Source organism: Magnolia sinica, chromosome 11 (assembly GCF_029962835.1).
Source record: "Magnolia sinica isolate HGM2019 chromosome 11, MsV1, whole genome shotgun sequence".
In the NCBI taxonomy this organism is placed as follows: Eukaryota; Viridiplantae; Streptophyta; class Magnoliopsida; order Magnoliales; family Magnoliaceae; genus Magnolia; species Magnolia sinica.
The window spans coordinates 70,814,553-70,836,023 of NC_080583.1; the positions used below are offsets into that span (position 1 = coordinate 70,814,553).

At 38.6% G+C, this 21,471-nt stretch overlaps 1 protein-coding gene across 2 annotated transcripts; it reads left to right on the forward strand.

Moving 5' to 3' along the window:
• The first annotated feature begins 8,496 nt into the window (after window positions 1–8,496).
• LOC131219317 (pentatricopeptide repeat-containing protein At1g26460, mitochondrial) lies at window positions 8,497–18,894 on the forward strand. Of its 2 annotated transcripts, XM_058214380.1 has the most exons (7): window positions 8,504–9,274; window positions 15,680–15,902; window positions 16,006–16,484; window positions 17,605–17,812; window positions 17,977–18,114; window positions 18,190–18,378; window positions 18,511–18,894. In XM_058214380.1, the coding sequence occupies exons 1-6, from the start codon at window positions 8,667–8,669 to the stop codon at window positions 18,373–18,375; spliced, it is 1,842 nt and encodes a 613-aa protein (XP_058070363.1). In that variant the 5' UTR covers window positions 8,504–8,666; the 3' UTR covers window positions 18,376–18,378; window positions 18,511–18,894. The 2 variants fall into 2 exon arrangements, 1 of the variants encoding a protein (XP_058070363.1); XR_009158109.1 differs by lacking the exon at window positions 18,511–18,894 and having other exon boundaries at window positions 8,497–9,274; window positions 17,960–18,114; window positions 18,190–18,330.
• Window positions 18,895–21,471: the final 2,577 nt, after the last annotated feature.

The window sequence follows — 21,471 nt, forward strand, 5'->3', positions numbered from 1 at the left end:
GCAATGTGATAGTTGAACGACCTGTATATGTTGAACATCTTGCCCCTTTTGATCTCCTTTCACTTCTCCAATCTGTAGGATGAGATAACATTCTACATTGAGGTGGGTCGGCATACCGGTCTATTGTGCAGGCTATGTTCGCATGCATTTCTGATTTCTCTACAGAAAATTTAACTTTTAAAATTACTACTAGAGAAGGCCCATTTGAAGTTGATCGTCATTTGATATCTAGCCTTATAGATTTATATGTCAATGATGAGGGTATTCCTATTAGTTCTCTAGTTGAGAAACCTTCTGAATCAGGAAAACGTATGCTTACGAGGACATTATGCAATATAGATGCGCAATGGACTCAGAATGGGAATGCGCTTGCTTCAAGGTTTTTGTTACCCAGATATAGAGTCTTTCACAGGATTTTTATTTCAAATGTCTATCCTAGGTCTGGTAACAAAACCGAACTCACTGCTTTCATGGTTCAGATTTTGCATTCCATCATTGCTGGTGTTAATGTCTGTCTTCCTTCATTAATCTGTCATTCTAATATCCAATTTCGTCTCCATCCTGGCCACAACGATATTCCATTTGCATATCTTATGACAGTGTTAGCTACTCACATGCTAGTTGTTATGCCTGTTGGAGAGGCACCCATTCATCATCTCATCTTCAACAACAAAAATATAAACAAAATGAATTTGAGATTGGCTGATGGTCAAGTGAATGTGGGTGGTGGTGGAGCTGAAGCAGTGAATGAAGAAGAAGGCGGTTTACCTGATGATGTTAACATAGATGATATCTTTAATGAACTTGAATCAGATTCTTAGGCTAATCCTGACTATCAGCCTTCTGATTTTGCTAAGAGGTTACAATCTCTTGAGGAACAGGTGGCTCAGATATGTGTAACCCAAGATTCTCAATTTGCTTATATGCGCAAATATATGAGGCGCCTAGATAAGGGTTTACACAAAATTGATCCATCTATTCCTGCACCTTCTTCTGGATCTGATTGAGTTTTTGTTTGGTTTGTAATAACTCTTTTAATACATTGCTTTCTTTCAGTTTGTTAGACTGAATTTAGATGAACTTGGTTCATGTTAGTTATTTATATATTTGCACTTTATTTGCTTATATCTTGAATTATCTGCTCCCTTATTCCTTTTGTGTTCTCCATATCTTGATTTCTTCCTTGGTTATATTGTGACAAAAAGGAGGAGAAGTTTGGCATGCTTTATGGATTTGTGGATATGTGGATATGGTAGATATTTTTCTTTCTTTCCTTGTAAAAGGGGGAGGAGTTGAGTAAGGGGGAGTAGTGTTGATGCAAGTTAATGATAACTGGTGCATGATTCTTTAACCAGGCTGTGACTGGTTTCTTTTGATAACTGGTGCATGATTCTTTGTGCATGATAACTGGTGCATGATTCTTTATTTGTATTGGTTATATTACTGTGGAGTGTTTTGTCACAAATTTGACAAAGGGGGAGATTGTAAGTGTTATGGTCTCTTACTCCTTTGGTTGTCAAATTTTGTAATGCCAAAACCACAATCTGTGTCTTGTGTAGCACATTGGTATATATATATGTGGTCAAGGCAATGCATAAAATGTACAAGGACAATACTTCAAGACAAGAACAAGATCTACTTCAAGAGCTGGAAGATCAAGTACATTGTTCAGAGTTTTAAAACTACATTGAAAGACGAGATCATGTTCAAGACTCAAGGTGAAGTACAACTCAAGAACTACGGATTCAAGCTTCATCATGTGTCAAGAACTCAAGCTTCATGAACTTCAAAGATCATCCAACATCTGAAGAAAAAGAAGGTTCGATGTTCATACTTCATGTTTAAGGTATGAATGACCTTAGATTGACCTTAGGGTAAGTCATTTCGAATACATAATTCAATTGCTTACTTTATAAGTGTTTTGGTCTGTTCTTAGACTAGTCCTGAACTCTGTTCGACTAGTCCTAGCACTGGCTCAACCAGTCCTAAGATTGTTGCAAATTTTTAAAATTTTTTGTTGAGCCACGACCAGTCCTAGAGACTGCTTGACCGGTCATGTGAACAGTGCACGATTCGTCCTCGACCAGTCTTGCAGCCACGACTCGAACTCCAGCGACTGTTTCAGCACCTTACGACCAGTCGTGGACAGATCACGATTAGTCGTGGAGGTCCCTCGACTAGTCGTGGATGGCCTACGACTAGTCGTGGAACGGTTTTATCCGATCCCGCTCAAAATTTTAAAAATCAGTTCGACCTACGACCAGTCGTAGTGTCCACAGGACCAATCAAAGGTATGACTTCTGCACTTAAAAATAGAGCACGATTTTCAGAGTTTGATATTGAATTCAAGTAAAATCAAGGCATTACTCTGAGAGATAAGTTTGTAATCTTCTTAAGCTAAATTGTGCATATTTAATATTCTCTTTTTATTAGCTTTTTATATTTGATTTTGTTTCTGCATTCCAATCCGATTTGAAAGAGGAACTGTGATATTCCACTTCTTGGAATCAAAATCAAATAGAGCTAGCCCAACTCGATTTAATTTAAAATCAATTAGAACCTAGAACCATTTTAAAGTGAGTATTGGACATTGAACTTCTATACGAACATCTGCTCCGATTTGGTTCTTTCGGGCTGCAACAAAAGGAGAAATCCATGTATTTTACATTATTGTAATTTCCATTATATTGGTTTCTTTTGAGATTAAGCTAGAAAAATCTCATTGTTTTGGTTATCTAAGGAGAGCCAAAAAACTCAGTGTGTGGTTTTTGAATTGTGTAAGCCCACTTGAGAGACACAATTATGAGGGTTTTAGGAGAACCTGAGAAAAACCTATTTTTATAGTGAACGCTAATATCCATTGTGTGAGGATATTAGGAGTGGAGTAACTGTGTGGCTATTGTTGAACAGTTGGTGTACACACAGGCAAACCACTATAATTCTTTGTGTTTTGTAGATGTGTGATTTAATTTCTATATCCTTCATCATTCAATATTGTGGAATGTATTTGAGGATGTGAATGTTGTAATCTTTTGCATTTCAAGCATTGTGAGGAATGTTGTAATAACTTAGATTTAATTTCTTTGTTGTTTACTTATTTATTTATTTCTCTATATCAAGTTTGAGTTTTTTATACAAAGATCTTTTTAGGAATCAGGTTGTCCTACCATAAACCTTTGCTTTTGGTATAAGGTTGTCCTTAGAACAACATTTGTATTAATCTCTCAATACTCATACATTTGAGGTTGCTTTACATTTCAGTATTGTGAATTGATTATAGTGTTATCCTTCCTTTAATTATTTAAATTCCGCAGTTATTATTTTAATTTGGCACAGTCCTATTCAACCCCCCACCCAGGACATATAGCTTGGCTTTTTCAAGTGGTATCAGAGCCTAATAGCTCATTTTAAGTGCTATTTATTTTTGGATTTATTTCTTGAGCTAATCGATCTAAGCTATTTATAAGATGTCAAATTTCGATAGCCTTTCAGTCACTAGGCCTCCACCATTTGATGGCACCAATTATGCCTATTGGAAAGCCAAAATGAGGATTTTTTTTAAATCCATGGATGAGAACGTGTGGCAAGCCACATTGACTGAATGAACCCCTCCTATCACTGAAGTAACTGGAATCAATGGATCCAAATCCATGAGAATTACACCTTACTTCTCTTGGACCACACTTCAGAAAAGTGAGAGTAGTGCAAATGCAAAAGCACTAAATGCAAAAATGTAGCCGAAGTCCCTGGTAACGGCGCCAAAACTTGTTATGATAACCCCAAGTGCAGGGCTGCAATGTAGTAATAATTCGGTGAGATTGAGGTTGTACCCACAGGGACTTGCTATTGTGCGATTTCTAGAATACATTAGAATTGGAACTAGAATCTGAACTTAATACTAAAATCTTGTTTAAAGAGTAATTGTAGAAGAAACTATCATAGATAAAACACTAGAGTGCCAAGAATCCACTTAAAGCTTCTTTCGTGTTAATTTACTTGATTCAATTGGATCACACAATTGAAATCGAAATCATATCTTATCCAGACTGATAATAGAGCAGTTAAATCATCATTCATACGTTTCAAAATAGATTTGAACTTCCATTGAATCGGTTCTCGTATAAAGTATTAACGACTTGATTATAGTATATTCAAAGCATCTATCGTGCTCGGAGTCAATAATAAATCAATGGAATCTACAGATCAATCCCTTATAAAAATAGGTAAGAAAATATTCAAGGCCTTCATAAGCATCCAATGTGCCCGGAGTCGACAATAGATCAAAATAAAATAGAACTACTTCTTCATTAAAAAAAAAATGAATTGTTCAACATGAAAGCTAAATAACTTGAATAAAAGTAAAATAAACACTAAGAAAAACTACAAGCTTCACATCTTAGCTCCAGCTAAGAGATTAGCCAACCATAAATATGATTGAACTAAAACTCAAACAGAAAAACTAACTAAAATCGAAGGATTGAAGAGGAGGAAGAACTCCATAAAGCTCCACAACTTCTTTCTCTATTCCTCCTATCCTAATTCATATTTAGAATATCATAAAACATTCCTTTATATAACCTTGATTCGCATCGACTTCAAAACTGACTTGATTTTACATAGATATCGCAACTTCGATGGCATTGACCTCCCATCAAATAATCCAGGTGAAATCAAGAAACTATCCAGCAACGAACCTTCAATTTTGCATATTTTCTTGATGTCATCAAACTTCCATTCTATAGGATTGAACTTGACTTTGATGGCATCAAACATGCCTTCGATGGCATCGAAAAGTGTTTGAATTTATCCAACAACAAAATCGTATTTTCATGATTTTTACGATGTGATCGAAGGTGGCTTCAATGGCTTCGACACTTACTTCGACAACATTTCGATTTCTGCACTTCCGATTTTCTACACTTTGACTCCTCGATTTTCTTCCTTCCTCACTTGGTTTCCTTGAATTTTGGACTCTTAAATTCTTCAATCTTGACCTCCATAAATCTAATCATTCACTTGATTATTCTTTGAGCATTAAATCCATGCTTTAAACATCATTTTCTTCTTATCTCTCAAAATCATCTCGTAAGAAAAAAACATGCGTAATTAGATCAATTAAGCACATCTATGTTGATAAAAATAATGCAAAACAAGGGGGAATATACAATATTTCACATCAACAACCAAAATCGACCACAACTTGGGTGATTTGACCCGATGCGGCGGCCCCTGACTTGCACTCGAACGAAAGTGCAACACTCTAACGAACAACCCTCTCTCTCTCTCTCTCTCTCTCTCTCTCTCTCTCTCTCTCTCTCTTATTCGAATTAGGTCTCAATGACCCTAAAGAATCAGAAAAAGGCTATTTATAGCCAACCCAGCCCGAGAACATTGGGGCTATGAATCGAGTCGGAGCTATGACTTCGTGTGGTATCCACATTTGAGTGGAAACAGTTTCATATCTAACAATGGCCATTAATTTTAGATGGCAGGGATTGTTTTGTTGCCCTAAACTCTACCTAATGGAAGTGTTGGATATGCTATCAAAGCTCGCCGTTGGTTCTGCATTACCACGAGGAAACAAAGAAGATGACTCGAGATGTAATGGTAGATTCAAAACATACAATTATTCCTCTGGTTTCCTAGTATTTAATGGTTCAGATGAGACCCCCCAAGCTCGTGGGGGCCACCACTTGAAGACTTGAAGCTTAAAACTTGATGGGTTCAGGTTTTGACGAGTGGCGACAAGGGAGGTACAAATGATTGCTGGGAACCCTAATTGTTAAGAGGGGCTTCTAAACTCATTGTGTAGTTCAAAATGAACATCTAAGATTGCTTGGAAGGCTTTCTTAAGGCTCCAATCATGCCTTGGGAGATATGTTGCCAGAAGTGGAAAGATTCTTTCCTCCTTCTGCTTCTTACAAAACCCTAATAACTAGGCATATTTACAGTCAAGATAACTTGAAAATGAAAGGCTAGGATTGAGGGATTCTTACTGCACAAGGATCGCCAACCTGTCAAGCTGAAAACAGAATTTCCATTTTCAGAAAATGCCGCATGGAACCTTGACTATGCTGGGATTTGTGATTTCACACACGTTCTTCAACATGCGAGAAAGGTCAAGGTTGGGTTGGAATTTTCGTCCAATCACGATGAATGGTTCAGATCATCCAGATAGATGATCCTGGTGAGCCATAACATTTACAAACGAACACTGTCTGTTTACACACCCATCGGGCGTTAAAGGTGGAGGAAACTCCTTTCCTAGGTAGGCTTGGGTAATACCCAATCAACCTGAGTTTTTAGGTCCGGTGATCTATGGTGTGCCAGCATTTTGTACGCACACCACTCCAGGTGGGGTCCACAGTGATGTTTGTATGAGATCCACACCGTTCACCAAATTCTATGGGTCCAGCTAGGACACTTGGCTAGAAATCAGGCAGATCCAAAGTTCAGGTGGCCTACACCCAGTGAAACTTAACTTAAAGGATCAATTTCGATCTATCTGATAGCCAAATTCCTTTCTACCCAGATCAACCACACATTTAGGGTTCCTAGCCTCCTCTAATGGATTAACAGTGAAGCATTTTACATTCTGATAGCTCATATTACAGTGTTCTAGTGATGGGTCACTCAAATTCAAGTTGCAGTTTTAAGGAATGGTGCATCCCGTGATCCCAGTTTATAATCTAAGGTGGAGGGTTGGATCCTATCTATTAAGGAGAATGAGCTCCTAAAATAGGTTTTTTAGATAACATGAAGGTTTACCTTTAGAATCGACGAACGGATGTTTTGACTTATGGTTGAAGATTACTCATCGGTCAAATTTTAGGCTAGAATGTGTGAATGTTCACATTAATTTGATTTGTGTTTATGTTCGGTTAGGTCTCAATGGTAACACCCGAGTACTAAAAAGTACGGGGTGTTACATAATGAGAGGGTGGTAGAATATGCTACAACTAATGGCATATTTGAAATCATAAAGGATTCACTTAGAAGGATTTTCCAGAGGATTTAGACAAATGATATGCAAATAAAATTGAGTCCAATCTCTAGAAAATGATAGAGTTCATTTATAATCTTATGCTTGGAGCCCATCAAAGGCTCAAAATTTTGTAATATCGTTTACCAAAGTATATATTTCAATGTCTTTATTACGGTATTCTATCAAATATCACATATTCTATCAAATATTACATATGTTCTTTAATTGGGAATATTAAAGTTAATCCGGTAAATAAATTTAAATTTCTTTAAATATATTATAAAATTTCAATCATTTTTATTTTTGACTTTTGATTTGGAGTGAAGGATGCATATTAACTACTACCTGTGTGAAGTGACATTACCAAGCCATATGGGCCTCATCATGATGTATGTATTGTATTCACCTCGTGCATCCATTTAGAGAGATTATTTTAGGACATAAGCCAAATGACAAGTTAGATCCATTGCTCAAGTGACCCCACCAAAGAAAACAGTGGGGACAATAACTCTGATATAGAAACCTTCCTAAGGCCCACCATGATGTTTATTTGAGATCCAACTTGTTCATAAGTTCACGTAGACATGGTTGAAGGGAAGACATAAATATTAACTTGATTGAAATCTTTCGTGACCTCCAAAGAGTTTTTAATGGTAATCATTCAATACACACTATATTTTTGTGTTCCACTCGAGCTTTGGATATGCTCATTCTTTGGCTCATGTCCTAAAACGGTCTCTCCAAATGGTTGGACAGTGTGGATACAACACATACATCATAGTGGGGGCCTACAGGTGATGCACTTCAGTAGTAAGCAGCTGACCCGCGTCCAATCTAATGCATTTCAAATACATGCTCCTAATAGGGCTTTATTCTTCGATGAGGTATATTTTGTCTTCTTTTTTTTATATTATTTTTAATACACGCATGCATACCCCCACACACTCATGCTATATTGGGATTTCACCGCCTATGGATACCCGAACGCTTGACCGGTCGTTGAAACTCAAGTGAGTCTACCACCCAAGCAAGTGTAAGGAAGGATCCATATTATGTCTTCTTGAACTACCCGGGACTCTCTTCGTTTCAACCGTCCATTCTTGGCTTCGGATAGTCAGTTATAACGACCCTTTGATGTGTCTTTCTGGGTTGTGGTCCCATCTACTATTGTCCCCACTATTTCAACACTTTGGATTATATGGATGTGCGGAGTTGCACGTGAAATGCGCGTGCAAAATCACGTCCACTCATACACGGGAGCATGTCCTGACTGAAAATTCAAATGAGATCGATGGTTAGGAATAAACAAACTCCAGTACTTATTCAACGAAAAAACAAGACTATCTAATAAGATCTACCGACCAAATTTTATCTAAGAACGCGTTCTACCTGATGAACAGCTTTCATCTCGTACACGTGTCAATTCTCCCACGTGCACTGCGAAGCACATTGTCCATCTCACGCGAGCGACTATTCACTTATCCTCCGCGGCCCCGACGGAAAAACCCTAAAACCCTCCTTTCGTCTCTCCCCATTTCTGTTCCTCCTCCCGGCTTCAAAATCCATGGAAAACCAACCCACAAATCCTTCCCATTTCTAGTCCAAACCTCCACTTAAGACAGATAAAACAACCAAGAACACCCCCCAAAAATTCACAAAACGGACCGCATTCCTAAACCAAATGCGGTTTAAAATGTCAATCCTCTCAAGAACTCAAGCTCTACTCTCCAACACCTATAAATGCCCCACTAATCCCTTCCGGAAGATCTCAACCTTCCAATCCCTGTTCCAAGAGCCCCAGCTCCTCCAAGATCCCTCTCCTTCCACTCCGTTGCCCCCAAATCCCTCCTCCGGAAGTCCTCTCTACCAAGAGAACTGGCGAAACCCTAACCCTGTCCCTAACACTAGCCTCTCCCAATCCCTCATCGTCCCGCTCGGCTTCCCTTCTTTGACGATCCAATCCCTCTCCCAAACCCTAGATGTCGCCAGCCTCATGAACGTCTTCGCCGATTGGATGACATCGCAGCGGTGGGCTGATCTCAAGCAGCTGTTCGAGTTCTGGATCCGGTCTCTAGACAAGAACGGGAAGCCGAACAAGCCCGATGTGAATCTGTACAATCACTACCTGAGGGCTAACCTCATGATCGGCGCATCAGCCGGGGAGCTGCTGGATCTGGTAGCGCAGATGGAGGATTACGGTATTGGGCCGAACACTGCTTCATATAATCTCGTGCTCAAGGCGATGTACCAGGCTAGGGAGAACGAGGCCGCTGAGAAGTTGCTCGATCGGTAAGTGGGCCACTATTTCATTTCTCCTTTTCCATCGCATATGTGTTTTATCTGCAACCCAAGTTCTCGATTGGGTAAGCTGCAATCAATTGGATAAGTGGCATGGCAGTCCGCCAGGATAGGCTCCATTAGGGGAAAAAACTCACTGATCAGATGATTAAAAATCATCCGATCAGTGACCTATAAATTGACGGCTGGAAGGAATCCAGCAGTGTTCATCATTGAATTGGTAAGTGTCCATCATTATTTTGAGCAAACAAAAAGGTCCAGTTGGATGAGGATAAATGTAAAATCATTGTGATATGTGGTTAGTGGTCAAGCAGTCGTGTTTGAATGACAAGTGCTCCAGATGATGCAGCATTGTGCCTCATCTTCATTTTGCGTGTGTTGCATCAGATATGGTTTTGGTGCGCCTCACTTATGTATGGAGAGGTTGAATCAATGTCTGTCCTTTCAGAGTTTAGAGACTGTAAGTTGGATTTGGCACATTTTGTGATGCTTTGAAGTAGCCATGATTGCTCGGTGATAGTATGCAGCAGTATTTTTATTTTTATTTTGGAGGAGAAATTGATAGTATAAGGATACATTTATGTAAACTTTTCTGCTCACCCTTCACTGGTCAGCCATGTCGTGGATTTGCTAGAGCCTCAAAACTTGTTGATTACACTACAGTAGCTATTCAAACAAGTTGGTCTACAATTTGATGGTTAACACAGAGTACACGGCCTATTGCGGTCGAGGATTGTGAATCCGGCGAGCAACTCAAGCATGGAAGATCGAAAGCTTCCAAAGATTGCGATCCATGAGCAACTTCGCAAGAATTCAATACTAACTTGAGATCACAGAATAAGAAAAAGGGTATCCATCATCTTCTTATTCTTCTTCCTCTTTCAAAGAGAACTTAATTTGTTTCATTCAACAACTCCTCAATTACAATGCAAAGCAACTATTTATATTAAACCTATAACCTAGTCGGCTAATCGATCTAAATCATTCATTCTATCCCAGCTTCTAATCTCTTATTCACACAAACATTAGTACAAAGTAAAATGATTTAACTACCCTAGATCTTAAGAAAAGCATAGGAAGAAACATTACTGACTACTAGAAATCTCTGTCATCCAGAACATTTCCCACCTCATCATTGACTAGTGTAAATTAGATTTTTGCTACTCAATGATGGAGCCCGGCTTATCACTAACTTTCAGAATTCCTTTCTTACTATCCATTGTTTCCCTATAAAACACCCGTCCGCCCTGTTGATCCATCTTGATGTGAGGTTTGATGATCATAGTTTTGAATAAAGGTATTGTATAGGTCAATACAGTCGTATTGTATCTATATCGGTCTAATAAGATACACAATTTGGGCTCGAATCAGCCCAGCCTAAAAAAAGGGCTGTATCAGGTAGTACCAATAGATACGGGGTGTATAGGACTTGATACAAGCCACCTATAACGATAAAGTCTTAAATTTGAATTTTTATTTTCAAAATTGTATGTCCTTTTTCCTCTATCTCTCTATCTCTCTTTCATTTCAACCATAGAGGCAGCTTGATCTAGGCCTATTTTGGAATCAAAACAAAGGATTTTAGTGGGATTTGAAGAATCAAAGCGGAGTGGACCATTATGGAAAGAACTAGAAAAAGGGTAAATTATCTCTTTTATTTTGTGTTTTAATCTTCTTTTTTGTTATATTTGAATGTAACTGGCCCTCTAATTCACCAAATCATGCTTGATTTGTGTTCAATTAGGGTCCACTTTATTCTTAAAAAAGGCGTCCATTTGGTTGACTTCCAATATGTCAAGTCGACGAACAACATTCTTATCAAAGAATGGTCTGATACATCTTATATACATGTCCAAAATACAAAAAGATGATAGATTCTTCAATATCTCGTTTTTCTTTTTTGGTAATACTTTTCCTTAATTCTTTGGCTTAAAAAATATCGACCTAGATGGTTTGACTCGGGCTGATATTGATATGTGATGCTTGTTGAATTGTCTAATCAGTTTCACCTTCTTAGATTCCCTTCCCCCGCCTTTCAAGTCTACCTTTTTGGATTTCCCTTAGAATCCTCTCCATTGCAGCTTCCCTTTCCCTAAGCACCTCCTTCAAAGCTAAAAGTACACCTTTCAAGAGTTTGAGCTTCTGATTGATTTTAAAGCCCACATAGTCCTCCACCTGAAAGGATTTCCACTAGCCGCTAACCATTTCACAAAAGCCCTCTATCAGTAACCAAAACCTCTTAAATTTGAAGGGTCTTGGTTCCCAACTCTCTTTAACTACCTCCAGCAAAACCGGGCAATGATTAGGTAGTGGATGAAGCAAACCCTTCTGTTTTGCTAAGGGGAAGTGCTCCACCCAATCAGCTGAGACAAGGGATATGCTGAGCATGGACACGTGGGCTTGTCCTGACCATTAGTCCATGTGAATTTGATATCGCCCATAGGAATGTCGTCCACCTCATTCTTATCAATCTAATTAGAAAAACCTTGCATACTCTTTGATATTATACCCCCATTCGACCTTTTATAAGAGAATTGAACGACGTTGAAGTCCCCTCCTGAGCACCATGGTAATTGCAATATGCTCTTTATGGAATTCAACTCGTCTGAAAAAGCCTCATGCTGGTCAGCATGGTTGGGCATGTAGATGGATGAGAAGATCCGCTGAAAGTCAGATGCCACCGTTATCGAGTAGGATCCAATCCAGCTTCATATTTTGTCCACTCCTTTTCGTTCCATATCATGATGATGCCACCTGCAACACTCACTAAATCCAGCGCCACCCACTCTAACTCGTTTCTTCCCCAAATGGACGTAGCACCTGTTTCTTAACACTGAAATTTTTTACTTAATGCGGAATCTAGAAAGCGCTCGATGTTGAGTCGTGTTTGTTAACGCCGAATAAGGAAAGTGCTCCCTCATTTTATTCCGAAATTTTTCAGCAACCGAGGTCTAACTTAATGGTGAATCCAGAATATGCTCCGCAAACTTTTTTTTTTTTAATCCAAAATTGCCCCATGTAACAAAGTTTTTCTCTTTTACGTAATACATAACCCAACTTTTAACGTGTGGCACTTCTCTGGGCCCACCATGATTTGTGTGTTACATCCACACTGTCCATCAACTTTTCTATATTATTTTAAAGCATGATCCCAAAAATAGGCACATCCAAAGCTCAAGTCGACCACACCATAGAAAGTAGTGGGAATGGAACGACCATGGTTAAAACCTTCCCGAGGTCCACCATGAAGCTTATTTGCCATCTAACCTCTTCATAAGGTCACACAGATCTATACGAAGGGAAAACACAAAAATCAGCTTCGTCAAGGCCTTCTGTGGCCCCAAGAAGTTTTCAATTGTAGGCACCCAATTCCCAGTGTTTCTTGTAGTGTGGCTGACTTAAGCCTTATATTTGCCTTGTTTTTTTGTCTTATTTTCTAAAATGATATGGAAAAATGGATGAATGGTGTGGATAAAACATATACATCACGTTAGGCCCCACAAAGCCCTTCACTGTCCGTATCTAGCTAGATCCGGTGGAGGCAGTATACAATCCCCATATCTGGGGTGCCGAATTTTCTGTGAAAGCCTTTGGCAGGAAGTTCCTGCAACTTAGGTGGGGCCCACCATGATGTTTGTGATAAATATACACTAGGAACATACAATTTCTATATGAATGATGATAAAATACAAGAATCGTTTGTGTTAGATGTGTCCAACATGGGTGTTGGGCATGGAGATTTTTCAGAAAATGAATTGTCCTTGTAGCAATGATTACTCTATCTCCGTACGCTGCACACATGTCTCAGATCTTGACTGTTCATCTGTTTGAGCCGTATAGAGGATGCGACACATCTTGAAAATCACACCACGCTGTTTGTAGGTTCTCTGAGGATTACAAATGTACAGTTTGAAAAGGCCAATTCAACAGTCGAAATTCAATTGGAAAAATACCAATCAGAAACTAGTAACGCCCAATTGTTGTATTTTTTGCATATGGGTCCATCCGTCACAGGGCCCAACAAATGAATGATCATACATGTGTTCCCAGTACACAGATTGACTGGGTAACTTAGATATTAGTGTTAGCACATCATTAAAAAAAGTTTCTAGCACTGTATCCTTATTTGTTTGTTCTACAATTATATTTGAAATTTGTTAATATTATTTTATATAGATGCTTCCTAAGGCTCCTGCTTCCTGACATTTGAGAACCGATTCTTCGCCTCTTCAGCACTTGAATCCACTCTAGCTCCCACTTTGCGCAACTATGGTGTTGAGGGTAGCACTTATTGGACAAGCACACCAACCTCTAGAAAGAGAAGCTTTAGGTATGGATAAAGTTATTTCTCTTGGTAGGTCTAAACAGAGGAATTATATGATCATCAGCCTGAGGATATCTTTCATATCCTTGAAGCCTTACATCTGTATGAGTGGTGCCCATGGTTCGGAGATCTAGGCTATTGCCTCCACTATGAATGGACCAAACCCTACAAATAACAGTAGTGGGTAATCCTGTATCTTGATCTGAGACGATCATGGATACATACAGGTGGCCTTCTAAATTGTCCTGAGAGTTTTTGGCCATTTTTCCTACTGATAGGATCAACCTAGCAGATGCATTTGAAATAAAAACAGAAGGCCAAACAGATCTGGCTTGTTAGAAAACTTGGGGTATTTGTTTGTGATGCCGAAACAGCCAAAACATTAAAAACATTTAGGTGGTGGAGATGATTTGTTTGACTGGTTGGAAATGATTTGATCAAACATTATAGCATCAAGATTTGGACCATTCCCTTCTCCCTTATCCATGGTCGATGTGAGGAATCATTTTAGATTCAATTTTAGTATGCTTAAATAATAATTCTGTTCCTACTGATGATGATATATTAACAAGCAGAAAGCATTCCCCTCTGCCCCAATTCATGCGCTATTCCAAATATGTCATTCAGTGAAGTTGAATTGTGTAGAGATTTTGCGCCCCGCTCAAAGATTGACAGGCGTGCTCCAATTCTGATTTGCTTGTGCCCCTGAGGATTGTTTGAGAGCTTTTATCCCTTACAGAGTTGATTTAATATTCTTTTCTTGTTGAGATATCCAGTTCCAAGCTTTCTTGTTAATCATCATCATCAATCATCATAGCCTCTCTCAGCACTTTTGGTTGCCTTTACAATCAGCTGCCCACCAGACATTAACTTTCCTCTTTTTCCCAGGTTCTTGGAACTGGTCATTGTGTTTTGTATATTTATAGGGTTTAGGAAGCCGGTGTTCACTCCCTTTTCTGCTCAATGACGATTCCTTTTGTTCTTCTTTCAACATTGATCATTTATATACTATTCCAAGTCTAGCAAGGTGGATGTATGCTTAAAAACCTTGCTGTAAATATCGATTTTCTTCAATGATTGGTGCTGTCTATATTAGGTGCTTGTAGTGAACTTATCATTGATGTTTGCTTATTTTCTCTCCTGTAAGTTCTAGCTCTGCCCTTCATTTAAATCATTTATGAATTGATGGTCAAGAAAATAATGAGGAAAAAAAAAAAACAACTTTCCACATTCAGCTAAAAAAGCATTGAATGGCTACCATCTCCCAATTTTTAGCTCTTGGGGCATGATCCATCTACAGTGGGGCACATCAGATCAGTGGTAGGAGTACCAAATCATGGGCTTGACTTGTACGTCCTCGAGGCCTGAGCATCATATGATTCTTCTTAGAAGGACGCGTACGCATCCACCACAGCTAAACACCTACTTTTGCCAAATTGCACAAAGGTGCATGCACCCACTCTAGAATGAGAAATGGAACAGTAAAGGTCTGACAAGTTATCATTTCATTTTGGGGCATACTTCTTGGACAGGAGCATTTGGCCCATCACGCCATCTGCATTTTGTGTGACACGGCTAACTTTCTTAGAGCACAGATGGTTTGGGTGTATTTAATTTCTCATTCTGGGGTTCACCCAAACAAGTCATTAAAAAAAAAAAAAAAAAAAAAACCAATGTTTTGGGACATTAATTAATAATAATTTAAAAAAAAAAAAAGAGTGAACATCACTATTCCTTATGATGACTTAAGTCCAAATTTGCACTATGATAGCCAGATGAAAGAGATTGAAAGCATGATTTATGGAAACCATATATAAGTCGCTAGTCAAGAGAAGGAATGACATCATGTTTTGAGCCACTAAGATTGAGGTATGTAGGTGCTTGTTTCCTAGTCATATTAACAACCTGCCTTTTTTATGACTAAGCTGCCCTAGAGAGAGGCTTATCCAAGTGCATGCTGAGCTTCTCTTAATTAACGATAGGTGTTTTAAATGCAACCATTGATTTGAAGTTTTGATATGAACATATGTTCCTTTTACGTTTGTAATGTATTTTTCATTGATTGGTATCAGGATGCTGCTGACAGGAAAGGAGTCGCTGCCAGATGATGAATCATACGACTTGGTTATCGGATTACTCTTTTTAGTAAATGAAATTGATTCTGCTTTGAAATATTTAGATTTGACTCTGAAATCGGGTTATATGGTGTCAATAAGGGTGTTTACTGATTGTGTGTGGAGTTGTGTAAATGCTGGCAGGTTGGATACTTTGGCATCCATCATAGAGAGGTGCAAGGTGTGATTTTATTTTTTTTCTTTCTTTCTTTTTAACATTCTGTTCTCATTTCCTTTTTCTGATTCTCCATCTTGATGGGCCTTTACTCTCTGGCTCTTTCTAGGCGATGGATCAAAATAAAGCCTTGTGCCCAAGCTGGAATCTATGCAATTTCATTGCAGATGTTGCACTGCAAGCAGATAATAGCAAGCTAGCTTTCTATGCCTTGGAATTCTTGGCTAAATGGATTGCTCGTGGTGAGAATGCTAGACCCGCTGTTCTTCTTTCTGTTGATGAAGGATTGGTTGCGTCAGCATTTGGAACTGCTGGCAGGACGTACAATGCTACTCTTTTGGATGCTTCTTGGGCAATTCTACGGCGTTCTTTGCGTCAGAAAAGGGCACCAAACCCAGAATCATACCTTGGAAAAATATATGCTCATGCATCACTGGGGAATTTGCAACGGGCTTTCAGTACACTTCATGAATTTGAAAATGCATATGGAAATTCTACTGAAGCAGAAGAAGACGTATTATCTCCATTTACCTCTTTATATCCATTGGTTGTAGCATGCTCCAAGGATGGGTTTGCAACATTAGACTCCCTCTCCCTCTCCCTCCGTCTCTCCTCTCTCTCTCCCTCTCTCTCTCTCTCTCGGTGAAGAAAGTCAGCACCATTTTTTCTAGTTTTTTAGAATCTCTTCTTTATGGTTAGGGTTTCATAGCCAGCTCAATAAATAAAAAGTCTCTTGTCAATTTTTCATGGCAGAATTTTGTAATTACAGTTTCACAAATGAATTTTCCTTTAGTAAACACACAAATGCTATTTAAATTTTTCTGTGATGCTTTTGATGGATAAGAACTGTTCAGCAATCATAGGGAAAGTATGTCAGGATAATGTATATTCAATCCTGGACATAATGATGATCACAGCAAAACCTCTTTAGCTAGGGTGTTAGCTATCCTACTTAAACAACCAAGGTCCTTGGCATGGAAGTTAGATTATCAAAATTGTATGAAAGACTACATATGTTATTTATCGAAACTCGCTTCACTACAAGACTTTTGGAAAGTATGGAAGATTGTCAAACCCTCTAGAATAACTGCATCCACCTTGTCAGAATCACCTTTAGATGTACGACTGGAAAGCTTTATTTGGTGTTGACATTGCCATCGCCATCACCTGGAGGACCATGATTGCCAAGGGTAACTGTCAAAATTCAATTTCTACATCCTGTATGGCGATGGCTTGCACCTTGTTATCTTTATACTCTTGTTTTAAGCTTTCAATAACCAGTTACTATTATCTCATTAATTTTGACATTGTAACTAATTGGAATGACTTTATAGACAGATGCCACTTAATAGTTATTGGATCCCCCTTAAATGTTCTACCACTTCCCATTTCTGCGTGTTTCTGAAGGAAAACAATTTAAAGCATGATAGCAAGAATGTGACAATTACATATCAAACGAAATTCTATCTTCATTATTTTCCTGATAGAACAGCAAAGTCCAGTGCATTGTACAGCCACCACATTTGCACTAAACAATATAATAGTCAGATTGCACATGATGACATCAATGTCTGCCGTGTCGATTTTATTTGTGTGCCCATGTGTAATCAGCCAGCATGTTTCTTTGTTGGGATGCATGCATGCATTTTCTCCTATTGTTTCTCTTTTTTCATGGCTTGTTGGTAAGTCTATACTGTTAAATTTCTCAGGTGTATTTTCAATTGGAGAATTTAAGTCGTGCAGATCCTCCTTACAAGTCTGTTGCTGCTCTGAACTGTATAATATTAGGTTGTGCAAACATATGGGACCTTGACCGGGCCTACCAGACTTTTGAAGCCATCAGCGGTGCTTTTGGATTGACACCCGACATCCATTCCTATAATGCTTTGATGAGTGCATTTGGAAAGCTCAAGAAGGTGAGGATTTCTGAAATCCTTGTTATAAAGCAGATCACGAGAAACTATTCAGTTTTCCAAATGTTCTCTTTTAATGATCCCGAGCATCCATTCACACTCACAGATTCACGTAATTGTGTTGAAATTCTTTTTCTGAAAATTTGAAAGAACATTTACTGTGGCAGACATTTGAAGCTTCAAGGGTGTTTGAGCATCTGACTAGCTTGGGTGTGAAGCCAAATGCAATGTCATATTCATTGCTTGTTGGTGCACATCTTATCAACCGGGACCCAAAGGCTGCTGTCTCTGTGATCGATGAGATGGTATTTACATCTCTCCCTCCCCCTGCTCCCTCTTGCTCCCTCCCTCCCTCTAACCCGGTGGTCATCATTGGGCAGGTGAAAGCTGGTTTTACTCCCTCAAAGGAGATTCTTAAAAAGGTGAGAAGGCGCTGTGCCCGAGAATCTGATTACGAGAGTGATCAACAGGTGCAGTCTCTGGCCCAGAAGTTCAAGTACCGAATGGGCACTGAAATCCGTAGAGAAATGCTGTTTGGGCTCGAGTATACCACCAATTACCCTTAGGAGGTACCTCATACTCTTTAAACACAATGCAGTTTACTTCTGTGACTTGCTGCCAAAATTAAGATAATGGCCTTCAGTTTTTTTTTTTCTTTTTTCTTTTTTTTTACTAATGCTAGTTCCTGGGTTTAATTGCAGTGTGGCCTTTGGATTTGTTTACTCTTGGGTCTTTCTCCCTTTAATAGCAAGCTTCAAATTTGACATTTTGTTTCGCCAAGTAAGCTTGCCATTTTCATCATCTGTTCTCCAGCAAATCCATCATCAATTCTTGTAAATTACCTGATTGTACTCGATTTTTAGATGTTCAGAGAGTGGAATCTAGGATTAAAGCCTCCTGTAGTAATTTTTGTTCTTCTAGTTTTTGGTATGTTTTCCTGGCACTTCCTTGAGGAAATCTTGAGGGTAACTGAACTGCTGTTGCTTAACATAAACGTCTGATCAAATTGCATGGATATCAGCCAAAAAATTATTGGACCTGCTAATAATGGATAAGTCCAGAGTAGAATATTTTTGTTTGTTTCATCCTCTAACATTTGCTGTGATTGATGTTGATGTTGTTGTTGTCACGGTTGTTTAATTATACAAACTCTTTCCAGATGGTTGATCTCAGGATGGTTAAAGCGAATGTTTCCATAAGTGCAGTGTCCAAAATATTGTTATCATATTTCTCAACATTATATATATATATATATATATCGGAGACCCGGTATATGGAAACATGTAGCAATATCGTTGATAATATCACAGTTTCTATCTATGTCTGAGGGTAACATTAGGAAAGGGTGGAAATTTTCAATGAAACTAAAGGAGATGTTAAAGGTACATGATTACACACTTAGGACTTAAAATATTACCGAAAACAACTATACATGACGGGGTTTCCATTGTATTGAGGCCCAAACTACGACTCTCTTGCAAAAGAAATAATTAACAAATATGATTAATGAAGTATTTTTTAAGAATAATATAATAATTCAGGACAAATAAAGCACTAATTTAAAACACCCCTAAGAAGTGTCACCCTAAAATTTTTTGAGAAATGGGTCTGTTTTCTTGTTTTCTCCCTGGAATTTTGCAGATATTAATGCTGTTATGATTGATATTTTCAGTAATATCAGCTGATGTCGTTGCATGTTTCAACAATGCAGTGTATTTATCACGATATCAAAAAATATCATGCAATATTATCAATAATATAGAAAGATACAGTGCATCATGCATTTTCTATGTTACAAACTGACATACCAATATTACTGATAATATTGGTCAATACCTGAAACACTACCATGGTGAGTTGCAATCTCCGAAACCATATAGAAAACACTTATTCATGAATCTGTAGGATTGGAATTGTGGTGATTCCATTTTTGATTTTTCTTGTGGGTTTGACTCATTGACTGCAACCAGGTTTAATTCTCAAAGGTTTGCTAATTAGGACAGTATTGACCATAGATACTGTCTAAATTATGGGTCATATCTCAGGTTCCCATTTTGTATTGGCAATGGTGAATTGCTTGGTGTGTGATCTACTAGTGAAGAGGTGGCCGCCTTGGCGGAGGTATTTGAATGCAGTCGGGAACGCTTCCGTTGATGTATCTCAGTCTCCACTTGTGTATTGGAAAGCCTGTCAGACATCTATGGGATGGAGTTATAAATAGGGTTGAAAGAAAGCTGTCTAGGTGGAAGAGCTTGCTTCATTCGTTTGTTCAGCTTTTGGAGCAGCTTCCTGATCTCAAACTGTCTCTGGGTGGGAAGATTCTATGGTGTGGACTTGTTGGGTCAACTCCTCTCAAGATGATTGCCTTCAGAAAAGATCATTAGTGACTCCCAATTGTTGTGTTAATGTGTCTGAGGGAGGCAGAGATGGTGGTTCGTTTATCCATTAGCCCTTTATTTGGATGGTGTAGGAGAAATTCCTTTCTTTCTTTGGAGTATCTTGGGTGATGCCAAGGTCCATCGTAGGCCTCTTTCTAGCTTGGACCAAGGGAGGGACGGGAAAAAAAAGGTAGGGGTGTGGCATGTATAGTTTGAGTTGGGGTGGGGGGTTGCGAAATGATAGGTTCTTCCAAAACAAGAGTGAGATGGGCGAATGTCTATGAGAGGACTAAGCTAAATGTAATAGGATGTGTGTAAAGTTACTTTGACCAACGTGATTGGTTGTTGTAAAGTTATTTTTGTAGCTTGAGCATTTTGTACTCGTTTAAATAAAAATTAAAAATTAAAAAAATAAAAAAAAGAGAGAGACTGGCTTTTACTACGGAATTCTACAGAAATTATGGTTATACCAAAAAGTGCATGGGTGCTTTGAAATTTACTAGAACATGCATTCTGGAGGTTGAAATTACTAGAACACTTCCAGCAGGTATACCCAATGATGATGATCAGATAGATAAAAAGTTCAACGTGATCCAACATTGGTAGGCCAGGACGATTAAAAACAAAACAATTACATCATCCAAAAACTAAAAATTTACGTGTGGCCCACCTGATGTTGGATCCCCATGGTTTTTGGTTTATCTGATCATTATGATGAGGTGTACCTGCTGAACGGGTTGGATGTCACACAAACCACGTGATCCCACAATCCACTATTCCAATAGATTTTAGATTAGTAAAAGTAGACTGCGCGCGATTGGTCATTTCATCCCCCCGAAAATCAGAATTCATTGGCAAAAATCCCTAGGTTGATTACATGACCACCAGAGCAGTGGGTGCCCTAATGGATGGCAAAAAATGAAATAAATTAATAAATCAGAAGTAGCCATTTCAATAACCGCATATTCATGAATTAGAGCTTAGGATTCCCCAACCAAACTTATTTTGCCATTGTGACTCAGCAACGGTGGATTCCACAATTCTATTGGTTTGATTTGAGCTAATGCATGATATGACTAATTGTGTATCAAGCTTCATACTCTGGAAGGAAAAAATGTTATCTTGTGACTCCCTGTTTTTGTTAATGCAGAAGGGCAACAGTGGGTAACCATACTGTGGAGTGTTCTTTGGGCCCACATTGATATTTGTGCCAATTCACACCGCTCATCATTTGTGCCCAAATCACTTTGATTGAATGCTCCTAGCCATCCAATCAATGTATAT

Coding starts and splice junctions, on each gene's coding strand:
- LOC131219317 (XM_058214380.1), top strand. CDS start 8,667: ATGCGGTTTAAAATGTCAATCCTCTCAAGAACTCAAGCTCTACTCTCC. Junction 9,275..15,679: donor GCTGAGAAGTTGCTCGATCG/GTAAGTGGGCCA, acceptor GATTGGTATCAG/GATGCTGCTGACAGGAAAGG. Junction 15,903..16,005: donor CCATCATAGAGAGGTGCAAG/GTGTGATTTTAT, acceptor GGCTCTTTCTAG/GCGATGGATCAAAATAAAGC.